Consider the following 12,795-nt stretch of genomic DNA (forward strand, 5'->3'; position numbering starts at 1 on the left):
TGGGAGTTGAAATCCTTCTTAAAGCCACCAAGATTGAGAAACACTTGTAATGTTAAGTGACTTTGTCCCGTACCAACAATACTCTTCTCCCTTCCTATTTTTTTACACCTTTCGATGTTGTGCCTTGACTTCAGAAATATTGCAGGATATTGTAGACCAACAAAACAAGAAGAGATGGGCAGGGTATAGTTCGAGGCAATGGAATGGAATGGAATGCTGGGAATATGTATCTTAAAAGGTTGGATTGCTGTTTGATGTTGGAACGATGGTTGATCTTTTGCTTATGTCCTGCTTCAGGCTTTTTGATGAGATTATGGGATGCTTTTGCGACTCTCCACCTCCAAGCCCCACCTTTCCAGAATCGGGACACCCATCCCTGTATGACGAAGACAAGGTACAGTCGTCTATTCTGACTGGGCTTTGACAGTAGAGACAGCTGTCAGGTTTCCAAAAAATGCCCTAATTGATTCATCAGCCTCGAGTCAAATTTCAAAAGAAAACCAGTCATTTATTCGGAGCATTTTGGCAATGCCCTTTTTTGTGCAGTCAGATCTTAGCCTTATTTGAAATATAGCTGAACTTTACCCCTGTTCCTTCCCTCCCCTCAGTCTGTGTCATAAATCACATTCCCCAATGAGGTGCACCCCTCCCAAGTCCGCTGCAGTAATCTGAGATCCGACTCTAGCCGAAAAGTATGCGTGGAATGCACTCCCCCCAACTTTCCTCACCATGGCAACTTTAGGAGTTCACATAGCTTCTTGAGTTGAATGGACGGGGGTGAATTAAGGGAACTGTGGATAAAATGGTTTGTGCAAGCATCTGGATGCAGTTTATTAAAGCAGCTGTATCCTTTCTGGGTTTGTTCAACACATTTGAGTACCAATGGAAGAGAATACCTGTAGCTCAGGGTTGAAATATGGGGTCTTTGATGCTCTCTGAGCTTGGTTGGGTGCTTTCTTGCAGACTTTATATTACCCTTTTTTTTGTCTTTTAATGACCCTGTAACCCCTTGTGGGGTGGAGTCAATGCAACTGAATGGAGCTGTTTACTGGACGGATGCCCTTCCTGTCACCACTGTGGAGTTTGCAGCCCATATATACTCATTGTGCCCAGAGAACCAGCCCGAACCGTTAGCATTTCACCCCGATCTAAAGCATGAACAGCCATTTTTTCCAAAATCCTGAAGGATATAATAGAGTCTCCATTCCACCTGCAAACATTATGCAACCATTGATTTATTGCTGCATTTTCTCTCTCTCTCTCCCCCTCCCAAATTCACTTTCTGATTTTTCTTTGAACCGTAGAGCGCTCGAGATGAACCTATTCATATCCTGAATGTCGCCATTAAGACAGATTGCGATATCGACGATGAAGGTCTCGCTGCCATGTTCCGGGAATTCACACAGAGCAAGGTGAGCTGGGTGGCCGTTCTCTGGTTATTTGTTTTTCTTTCATTTGTTTAGCAAAGTGGAATGCAGATTCTATCCATCATTGCTACAGTCTTCCTCCTTTTTTTCTTTTTTTCTTTTTTAAATTTGGAGCTGTCCGCTTATCTTTAAGGACAAGTGTCAACACCTTGGGACAATGGCCTCGTTGTTGTTTTTATTATTATTATTATTCTGGAATGGTCCCTGATAGCACTATAGAAAATAATAACATGGCTGAGCAGCTCTGTTGTCTGAGCTATTTGTAAATAATTGTAGAAGTCACCCAGCAGTATCACTTCACAACTGAAGAAGGGGTGCCATCTGATTAGATCTTAAAAGGTAGTGTCTCTTTTCTCATTTTTTAAAACTCTGCCAGGAGAAAAACCACCTTCATGCCAAGACCGACCTTGTTTTTCATGCCAAGAGAGCGGGGCAAATTAGACTTCTTTGGAGACCCCATTCTTGGTCTGTTTAGACCAGGGGTGTCAAACTCGATTTCATTGAGGGCCGCATCAGGGTTGTGTTTGACTTTGAGGGCTGGGATGGGCGTGGCCAGCTTCACATCACTCTTGTTGGTGCACCTGTGGTGGCCCAAGTGCTCTGCCAGCAAAAACGGGCTCCTGAGCTCCGTTTCCGGCTGCAATGGCCTCCTGCAACCATCTGCCAGTGAAAGCAGAGCTCAGGAGGGCTGCCCGCGACCCTCACGAGTTCCGTTTTTGCTGGCACAGGCACCCTGGGCCAATCCTTTGCTGTTTCCCAGGTGCAGGCCAGATCTAAGCACCCCATGGGCCGGATCCAGCCCCCAGGCCTTGAGTGTGATACCTTTCATTTAGACAAAATATAGGTAATCCTCGACTTACGACAAGAGTTGAACCCTGAATTTCTATTGCTAAGTGAGACAGTTGTTGAATGAATTTTTTTCCCTTTTTACGATCTTTCTTGCCATAGTTATTGTGTCAGCGTTCTAAATACCATGCATGAAATCAGAGACCAAGGCAGAATCATCCTTAAAGTTCCAATTTAATCATACAGGCAAGTTAGCACGTCTATGGAATTCCAACTCTAATGTTCTTCCTGGAATTCCACCCAGTTGAAAGTTCATGATCTATCCCCACACCCACAAATCCATCACATGTTCCAATCATCATCTTCCACGCTGGCATCTACACCCCTCCACTTCCGGTCAGGTGTCGAGGTGCAGAGACAAAAGATGACCTTGAGCTTCTAGAAAAGAATGACAACAAAACATTCCACATTTCTACTCCTTTCTATTCCCCCCTCCCAACTACTACACTAATGAAACAGCATAAGAAATTAATAGAAAGTGTGGCAGGCCAAAGATCCTAAAAGAAACATAACTACAGGCCTGACATATTGTTAAATTAGTAACACGGTTGTTAAGTGAATCGGGCTTCCCCATTGACTTTGCTGATCAGAAGGTTGCACAAGGTGATCACACGACCCCCGGGACACTGCAACCGTCATAAATATGAGTCACTTACCAAGCATCTGAATTTTGATGATATGACCCCGGGGGATGCTGCAACAGTCGTAAGTGTGAAAATGGGTCATAAGTCACTTTTTTCAAGGCTGTTGTAACTTCGAACGGTCACTAAATGAACTCTTGTAAGTCGAGGACTGCCTGTAAATGATTGATACTTAAAAACAAATGAAGACCTTCCTTTTTACAACTGGACTGGGACAAAAGGAAGCAGATTTGAATGTCCTACTACCATGATCGTGGCACGTGGAGCCCTCTCTGCGGCCACACGCGCCATCGCCAGCTGCTCTTCACAGGCGCTAGAGCACCAGAAAATTGCAAAAAAAAAAAAAAAAAAAAGGTCATTTCCCAGCCTGTTTTGGGGCTCGTTTTCAGCCTGTTTTTCGGGCTGAAAACAGCCTGAAAAACAGCTTGAAACGGCCCAAAGAACAGCCTGAAAACAGCCAAAGAAACACCCCCAAAACTGGCATGAACGTGATGGCCAGCTGCTCTTCGGTTTTCTGGTACTCTGGCACACGGACATACATGCACAGGCATGCACATGCATACACGTTCCAGTTTGGGCACTTGGTGCTGAAAAGGTTTGCTTTCACTGTCCTACTTCACTTCTGAAAGGCATTTCACAGCATTTGTAAAAAAACACCTGGTGGCGCAGTGGTGGGAATGCAGTATTGCAAGCTAACTCTGCTGACTGCCAGCAGTTCGATCCTGACCGGCTCAAGGTCGACTCAACCTTCCATCCTTCCGAGGTCGGTAAAATGAGGACCCAAATTATTGGGGACCATATGCTGACATTTGTAAACCGTTTGAGAGGGCTGTAAAGCACTACGAAGCGGTAGCTAAGTCTGCTACTCCTATTGGCGTTTGTTGCCATTTTATTAAAAACATTAAAACGATGAGATTAGCATCCCTTTTCCCCTTGTTTTTGTTTCATTTTGTATTAATACATTAATTTAAAAAAATATCCTTAACTTCATTTAAGGGAGAAACCTTAAATCCCTAGCCTGGAATGAAAGCGATTTAATCAAAGCCAGCCATCTCTCGGGGATGCGTAGATAAGGAATGGCTGCCTTGGATCTCTCTCTCTCTCTCTCTCTCTCTCTCTCTCGCTTCACTATCAAGAATCCCTAGTTTACATTTCTTCCCGTAAATGAACTGCTAAGCTAGGTTTTGCATGGAGGGGCTTGTGGATCTGTGTGTGTGTGTGTGTGTGTGTGTGTGTGTGTGTGTGTGTGTGTGTTAAGCGTGTCTGGAGGAAAGAAGGTGTTGTGCATTAAACTATCAAATAGCTTGATCCAAATTGCCCAAATAAATTTCCACTCTCAGCATGTCCCAACAGGATTTTCCCCCTCCCTGCGAGGGCCTGTGTGTGTGTGTGTGTGTGTGTGTGTGTGTGTGTGTGTATTTGATAGAAATTAGGATCGTATACTTGTAAATGACTGGTGGAGGTGATTGAAACAGACAGTGGAAATAGACTTTCTCCAGGTGTTGGTACCTAATGGCGCTGTAATAGCTGTTGAGTCGCTAGGAGGCCTGTATTATTACAATGTAATCAGAATCCCGTTGCTATATACTTATTGTCTGACACTTGTGGAATTTTAAAAGCAATAACCTTCTTTTTTAAAAGGAAAATCTCAACCTCATTATTAAAGTTATTTCCCCCCCTTTCTCTCCCCCCCACCCCCGCTCGACGGCGAATGCTCATTTTCAAAGGGCGTTTACCGTAGTAAAACCTTCTCTTTTGGAAAGGAAGAATCGGATCCTGAAGCTGAGGACATGAAGCTTTGTCTATTTTTCCTTCCTATCAAAGGCTGTTTTCTTTTTTTAAAAAATCACTTTTGATTTTGAATGAGGTGGAGGTGGTGGCCAACTCTAATACCAAGGCCAACTACTAATATTGAAGAAATGGTGGTTGTTGTTGTTAGTTGCGAAGTCGTGTCCGACCCACTGGAACCCATGGACAACGTTCCTCCAGGCCTTCCTGTCCTCTACCATCCCCAGGAGTCCATTTAAGCGAACTCCCACTGCTTCGGTGACTCCATCCAGCCACCTCCTTCTCTGTCGTCCCCTTCTTCGTTTGCCCTCCGTCTTTCCCAGCATGAGGCTCTTCTCCAGGGAGTCTTTCTTCCTTCTCATTAGGTGGCCAAAGTATTTGAGTTTCCTCTTCAGGATCTGGTCTTCTAAAGAGCAGTCAGGGTTGATCTCCTCTAGGACTGACCGGTTGGATGGCCTTGCAGTCCAAGGGACTCGCAGGAGTCTTCTCCAGCACCAGAGTTCAAAGGCCTCCATTCTTTGGCCCTCAGCCTTCCTTATGGTCCAACCTTCACAGCCATCCATTGCAACTGGGAAAACCAGAGCCTTGACTAGACGCACTTTTGTTGGCAGGGGGAGGTCTCTGCTTTTTAGGATGCTGTCTAGCTTTGCCATCGCTTTCCTCCCCAGGAGCAAGCCTCTTTTAATGTCTTGGCTGCAGTCCCCATCTGCAGTGATCTTGGAGCCCAGGAAAATAAAATCTGTCACTACCTCCATTTCTTTCCCATTGTTTTGCCAGGAAGCGAGAGGACCGGAAGCCGTGATCTTAGTTTTCTTAATGTGGAGGAAGAAATGGTAGAATAGAATCATTAAAGAAAGGATGCCAAAGAAGGGGCAAAAAATATGGGAATGATGAAAATTAACATTATTTTAAATAATTACATTGAGTTGTTGAATTCTCGCGTGGTGAGCTGGCCATAGCAAGTTGTCCCTTAGGAGTTGGCCGGGGAAAATAGGCCATGGTGAGTTGTCCCATTCTGCCTTTCATGTAGTCCAGACAAAAGCACCAACCATGAGTTTATCTTATTAATGTTATAGGGTCCCCGACTTGAGCAGAGGGTTGGACTAGAAGACCTCCAAGGTCCCTTCCAACTCTGTTATTCTGTGATTTATATAAGGTTATAGTTCCAGGGAACATAAATAGATTTTTTTACAATAGCAGGTATAGTTGTTAAAAAAAAAAGCTTTACAGTACAGATATTTTTTTCCCCATTTTGCTGATCGGCTTTTCCATCATAGTTTTCTCATGTTTGTTTCCTTATTTTACAGAAAGCTGTCCTGATTGACCACGGAATTCGACGTCTAACTTTTCTGGTAGCCCAAAAGGTATTTATTTAAGAGGTCTTGATCTCCTTCAGTTGCCGTTTTTCTGTTTCGGTAGCTTGCATGGCAAATCAGACTGATTTTTAAGGGAAGAAAGAAAAAAAAAATCATGTTCACAGCTGATTTTGTTTTATTTGTCTCCAGCTATGCAATGCAGAAATAATGTGATTTTTCGTTCTGTACTCTGAAGAAAATTAATTGAGAATTGAAAACGATGACCATATTGTACGGCTTGTGATTCTTTTTTTCCCTCTTAATTCATTTCTAATTTATGGACTAATTGCTAGTTTTGTTTTGCCTCTCTCCCTCCTTTGATTCCTCCTGCCTCTGCGTCTTACATTTTGGCTTGCAAGGATTTCAGAAAACAAATCAACTGTGAGGTGGACCAAAGATTTCATGTAAGTAGAAAGATCGTTTGTGCTCAAAACAAGAAAACAGAAGGAAAAAAAATCTTTGATTTAGGCTTTAGTTAGCTTAATCTTGTTGTTGTAGAAATAGCTAGTACTTGTTAAATAGGTAAAGCAAAGAAAATTGAGGTTGTAATGTGTTTTATATTCTATATAAGAGTGAAGTCACTGCTTTTATTTTTATTTCTTTTCTCTTGCACCATTTTTTTTAACCTTTCGCTATTCCCTTATGATCTTTATTTCTATTTTTATTTTATATGTTACTAGCTGATAACCTGGTGTTGCCCGGGTATTTATTTATCCTAATCCAGATAGGAAAAGCCTTGATGTTGTTGAGAATGCCCAGACCAAACGTAATTTCTAATGTTGGATTTTTCCCCTTACCAGAGGGAAAGCCCCCTTGTGGAGTACTGTGAAGCCGTTACCATGGCAACTCCACTGCACTGTACAATAGAAGCCACTTTACAGCAGTATGGTAGAAGACATTTAAAGGCACAACAGGCTGTATCTTAACAGAACACACACACACCGAGTGGTGTTAAAGGTGTATCTCCCCACCCCCACCCCCCGCTCCCCAGTATTTTTCTCCAGAGAGTAAGTCATCTGTGTACCAAGTTTGGTTGAAATTTCTTGAGGCATTCAAGAGTTATTCTGGAACACACACAGACACACACAGACACAGAGTCATTGATAGATATATACAGAGAGAAAGAAAGAGAGAAAGATGAAAGAAAGAAAGAAAGAAAGGATAGATAGATAGATAGATAGATAGATAGATAGATAGATAGATAGACAGACAGATGAAAGAAAGAAAGAAAGAAGAAGGAAAGAAAGAAGAAAGAAAGAAAGAAAGAAAGAAAGAAAGAAAGAAAGAAAGAAAGAAAGGAAATGTTTTACCTGAGGGCTTTCCCATTGACTGGAGGGATGCAGCAAATAGCTATAAATGTGGTAAACGGTTGTAAAAACCCTTTTTTCAATATTCTTCTAACTTTGGTCACTAAATGAATGGTTGTAAGTTGAGCACTACCTGTAACTTTTGTTCATTTTACAGTCACGCTGTCCCAATGCGACCTCTTTTCACCCCATCCCTATTTTTTCTTCCCCTTTCTTCAAATTTAGAACTCTTTGTTTTGGGATTGGTGGACTTCCTAGGATAAATTACATTAAGGGTGTCAAACTCGATTTTATTGAGTGCCGCATCAGGGTTGTGTTTGACTTCGGGGGTGGCCCCAGCACTCTGCCAGCTAAAACTGGCTCCCGGGCTCCGTTTTCGGCTGCAACGGCCTCCTGCAATCCTCTGCCAGTGGAAATGGAGCTCGGGAGGGGTTCCCATAGCCTTCTGTTGGCAGAGGCACCACGGGGCTGGTCCTTTGCTGTTTCAGTGTTGTGTTGACCTCGGGAGGGCTGGGGGGGCATGGCCAGCTTGATATCATTAATGTCAGGATGTTGGCCTGTGGTGGCCTGAGTGCTCTGTCAGCAAAAAGGGGCTCCTGAGCTCTTTTTGGCGGCGGCAGCCTCCTGCAGAGACCCCCCCCCCTCCCTCGAGCTTCGTTTTCACTGGCAGAGGGCTGCAGGAGGGCGCCGAAGCTGAAAACGGAGTCTGGGAGGGCCGCGCGTAGTTCTCCGAGCTCCGTTTTCACCTACTGAGGCACCACGGGCTGGTCTTTTTTTATTACCAGGGTGGCCCCGCAGGCCAGATCTAAGCAACCCATGGGCCGGCTCCGGCTCCCGGGCCTTGAGTTTGACACCCCTGAATTAGACTACAGATTTAAGAAAAACGAAAAAGAAACAAAAATGTTCCTTACATTTTGCTCCATCTCTTCTGGATTGCTTTGCCTGTGTTGATTGGCATGGCCCAGCTTTGAAAGGCAACTCTGAAAGCACATAACCGATACCAATCAATCAATGGCTTTAAGACAGGAAGCTGGAAAAGTGTGGATAGCTTAAGTGAAAAGCAGGGGGTTTAGGAAGTAGAAATCCAAGCAGTTTAAGAGAATAAAAATAGATAACTGGGTGGGGGTGGGGGTTTAATGCTTGTGGATAAATCCACACACCTTCGAAGAGCTTTGGTGGAATTCCTAAACAAACAGCCGGACAGTAATAACAAAAGAACAGTGTCTTTGTCAGAGGTAGATCCTTTTCTTAGCAAGGACATTAGGGAGACAAGAAGTCAGATCAGATTATTGATCTGTTTTATACAGTACTAGCTGGATACCCGTGCTTCGCGATGAAACTATGTGATCGGGCAATGCAGGAGAAATCCAGTTCACTCCAATTCAATCCGTTGGCTCAGTGGTGGTGGGTGATTGAAACACATAAGGGAATATTGCTCCCGCCGCCTTGAGTCTGGAAGCAGTTCCATAGGTGTAAGCAGGGGTGGGTTGCTGCCGGTTTTACTACTGTTTCGCAACCAGTGCGCAATGCGCAGGGGCCGGACACGCGCTGCATGCACCTGCACTGTTCAATGTACGCGCAGTCACTAAAAATAAAAATGGTGGCGGACCAGCAATGGCGAGGGAACCGGTTTGGGGGCGTGGCAGGCCTGGGTTGCTGCCGGTTCTGCAACCCAGGCCTGAATTCCACTACCACTTCAGCTGAACCAGGCGGAACGGGGGGCAACTGACCTCTGGGTGGAAGGCATAGACATTTTGGTGAGGTATCGATGTTTAGTACTGTAAGGAGCCCCAGACCGTTCCTGAGTGAAGGAGTGGAACATCTGCCAGTTTGAATTGAGGTAACGGAATGTGAGGCAACTGGCAGTTGGAACAGAGTTCTTTTCAGGTGGGGAGGGGGAGTAGAACTCCTTAGCATCAGAGTGTGTTAATTACTGTATACGAAATACTAATAATCTGATGGTCATTTCAAAAAATCCTTTCTTAGCGAGTATGTAGAAGCCAAGAGGAACATACGTGCCAAATTTCAAGTTTGTAGGCTTTATGGTTCTGGAGATTTTGTGATGAGCGTGTGGTACTTGGCTTTTATATATATAGATTGACGCTGGCAATCTTCACCAACCAGCATCTTCAAGATACAGGTAGTTCTCGACTTAACAATCACAATTGGGAAGAGAACTTCCGTTGCTAAGCAACGCGGCGGTTAGGCGAGTTGCAACCGATTTCACAATTTTTTTTTTGCCACAGTTGTTAAGCGAATTGTCAGGGTTTCGAGTAATAGACTCACATAAAGCAAAATCCGAGGCAGATACGTTCTCCAAAGAATAGCTTATTGGATATATCATATTGGCACAGATCTGGTGAAAACTGACTCTGAAGGTTTTCCCGTGGTTTTCACCTAATTAAAAGTAAAAGTTTGTCCCTTTCTCAAAACAATCAGTCACATGGTCCAATCACAGCACGGTCTGGTTGCCTGGTGACATTACTCCCCCTCCCTCTGACCAGGTGTGAGAATGTCCTTGGTTCCCAAGAGAAAGTATTTTGTTTCGGTTACAGAATCCCAGCTATCTAAAATCTCCCCTCCCTATCCCTCAGCTCCTGTGTGGCAACATTGAAGCTGTCAAAATGGCTTCCGTCAGGTCAGCTTCAGGGTTGACACGAGTCACTGCAATTGTTAAGCAAATTGGGTGATTGTAACGGGAATCCAGGCACCCCTCCGCTGTTGACTTTGCTGGACTTTGCTTGGAAGCTGGCTGGACAGGTCACAATGGGGATCGCATGCCCCCAAGACAATGCAACCGTCACAAGTACATGCCAGTTGCCAAGCACCTGAATTTTGATCATGTGACTGGGCTAATGCTGGGACAGTTGTGATTACAAGGACCAATCATATGTTACTTTTTCCAGTGCTGTTGTAACTTCAAACAGGAGGTCAGAATGGTTGTAAGTCAGGGACTAACTGTGTTAGATTGCGGTGTTGGGAATATTTGCTGAGAATTTTGGGACGTTTCTAAAATATTGAGAATGTTCCAGAATTGAGAGCAGAAGGGAAAGCAATTTCTCAATCCTTGCCTAGAAGTGCTCAGGATTAAATTTATGCAGAAGACTTATTTCTCTGGTGGATTATCATCTGCCTTCTAAAGGTAAAACAACTTTCTAGTCCTCATGCTTCCCCATTAAAGGTTGTTTAAAATGGGCTTTTACAAAATCAGTCGATGTTCACGACAGATTTGGGAGACAAATCATCCCACATATATCCTTCAAGTTTCCTTCAAATCAGTTCTGATTATTTCCCGCACAAACCCACATAGAGTATAGAATTCCCCCTCCTTGTATTAGTACAGGTCACATTCTCCAATTGGGTGTCATTATTTTGTTATGGGAAAAAGTCTCTAGGCTTGGCAGACACCTGCCGATGTGTCTTGCCTCTCATGGTTCTTTGGCTTGTAGTCTGGAGCCTACATTCCATCTTCCCTGCCCTCTTAATTCTTTGGCAAGTTGAAAAGTCATAATGTTTGCATCAGCAGAAGCACACTTCAAGCTTGATAACAGGAATAGAGTAGAGTAGCGTAGCGTAGAGTAGAGTAGAATAGAATAGAATAGAATAGAATAGAATAGAATAGAATAGACCCTTTATTGAGAATGGAATAGTAATAAGAAGGGAAGGGAAAGGAAGATTTATTTGGCCAAGTGTGATTGGACACACAACAAATTTGTCTCCAGTACAGAAGCACTCAGTGCACTCGCAAAACAACAGAGAAAATAATAATAATACAAAAAGTGCAGCCAGTAGATGGAAGGAATAAGAATTCATAAAAGGATAAATAATACAACACCCACAGTCTATGGGTTAATATACACACACATCAGACAAAACGTAGTACTCGTGCTTTCTCAACTGCGAGAGTTAGGTGTTTGTCAGAGTGATGGCCCGAGGGAAGAAGCTGTCCCTGTGTCTATGTTAAAATATTCACGACTGGGAGAGACATGGGAACAAGGTCAGCCAATGAATAGGCATAGCAACTAAGTCAGCCAATGGGAGCTTAAACAGATCTGAGGCTGTTCAGAGAATTGAAACAGAAACTTAAGAAAGCAGTCAGCTGCTCTGAGAAGTAAACTAGCAGTCTGACTGGGCTTGTCTGCTGAAATGAAGCTAAGTACTTGTGTTTGCCTGTAACTCTCCTGCCTTGTGTTTACTTGGAAGAACCACCTGTTGGTATTGTACATTTATTCATCTATTCTTATGTATATAAAGAAGTTAATGAATCCAGCTGAATCAGTTATCTGTGTGTGCTTTCTGGATTTGAATTTATGCAACAAACTCTGACAGTCTAGTTGTCTTGGCACACAATGCCCTATAGCGCCATCCCAAGGGGAGGAGCTGAAACAGTCTATTACCAAGATGTGAGGAATCTGCCCTTCTAATTCTAAGCACCCTTGCTCAGTCCTTCCAAGAAACTGGGTTCAGCCCTTGGTTTTTCCCATCCCTTTTGGTTCTAATACTGGACTATCACCGTAACTTAGTGGCCATGGTGAGGGCTGGTTTTGTGTTTTAATTACAGTCTATATAATTACTTCCCAGCATGTTGAAGTAATAGAGAGTTGCTTCAGCAGGCTTCCAATTTCCTCATCTCATTAGGCTTTTAACACGATTATTAGTATAATAACCAGCTATGATGATTTTCTCATGTAGCTTTTTGCATTCTCCAATTTGCAGGGTGTCTTGATTGGTTAATTTAGGCAAATTATTCTGATTGTCTTGATGATGGTTGGTTGATTAGAACACAGCAGGGGCATAATTCCTTCATCTAGGAAATCGGGAAGGATTTTTGGTTTTTTTCCATTTTTGGATTTTGGTATGAAAACTCTGAGGACGTGTTTACCTCTGCGTCTTTCCGTTTGCATTTGCCCATGCGCGTTTAGTTGGATATTTGCCTGAAAGTGCTGGACTGAAGAGCTGAAAAGAAGGAGAAAAAAGAGCAATTGGTTTAGTAACAGTATGCTGACAAATGCAGCAAGAAAAGAAAAAAAAGATTAGCTTTGAGCAACATCCGAAGAACAAGAGACAAGGAAGAGTTTAGAAACGTGGCAAAGAATTCGACGAGATTTCTGGCATTCTTCTTTGGATTCAGTCGTGGCTGGTCCAACAATTAGGAGGTCCTTGGTTAGGATACAATTAACAGAATAACAGAGTTGGAAGGGACCTTGGAGGTCTTCTAGTCCAGCCTCCTACTCAGGTAGGAGACCCTATACCATTCCAGACAAACTCTTCTTGAAAGCCTCCAGTGTTGGGGCATTCACAACTTCTGGAGGCAACTTCTGTTCCACTGGTTAATTGTTCTCACTGTCAGGAAGTTTCTCCTTAATTCCTGGTTGGATCACTCTTTGATTAGTTTGCATCCATTGTTTCTTGTCCTGCCTTCTGTTGCTTT

The 12,795-nt window shown here is 43.5% G+C and overlaps 1 protein-coding gene across 4 annotated transcripts in view; it reads left to right on the top strand.

The window, feature by feature from the left end:
• Positions 1–12,795, top strand: part of ACACA (acetyl-CoA carboxylase alpha) — a 298,570-nt gene that overhangs the window by 153,517 nt on the left and 132,258 nt on the right. For 2 of the 4 annotated variants that reach the window (XM_081945356.1, XM_081945357.1), the window contains 4 exons: positions 298–394; positions 1,305–1,412; positions 6,010–6,066; positions 6,417–6,461. In XM_081945356.1, the coding sequence (XP_081801482.1) occupies positions 298–394; positions 1,305–1,412; positions 6,010–6,066; positions 6,417–6,461 (307 nt within the window). The remainder of the gene's footprint in view (positions 1–297; positions 395–1,304; positions 1,413–6,009; positions 6,067–6,416; positions 6,462–12,795) is intronic. The other 2 variants (XM_081945358.1, XM_081945359.1) reach the window with 1 other exon arrangement.

This window comes from Natrix helvetica (genome assembly GCF_964273705.1).
Source record: "Natrix helvetica genome assembly, chromosome: 2".
Classification (NCBI taxonomy): Eukaryota; Metazoa; Chordata; class Lepidosauria; order Squamata; family Natricidae; genus Natrix; species Natrix helvetica.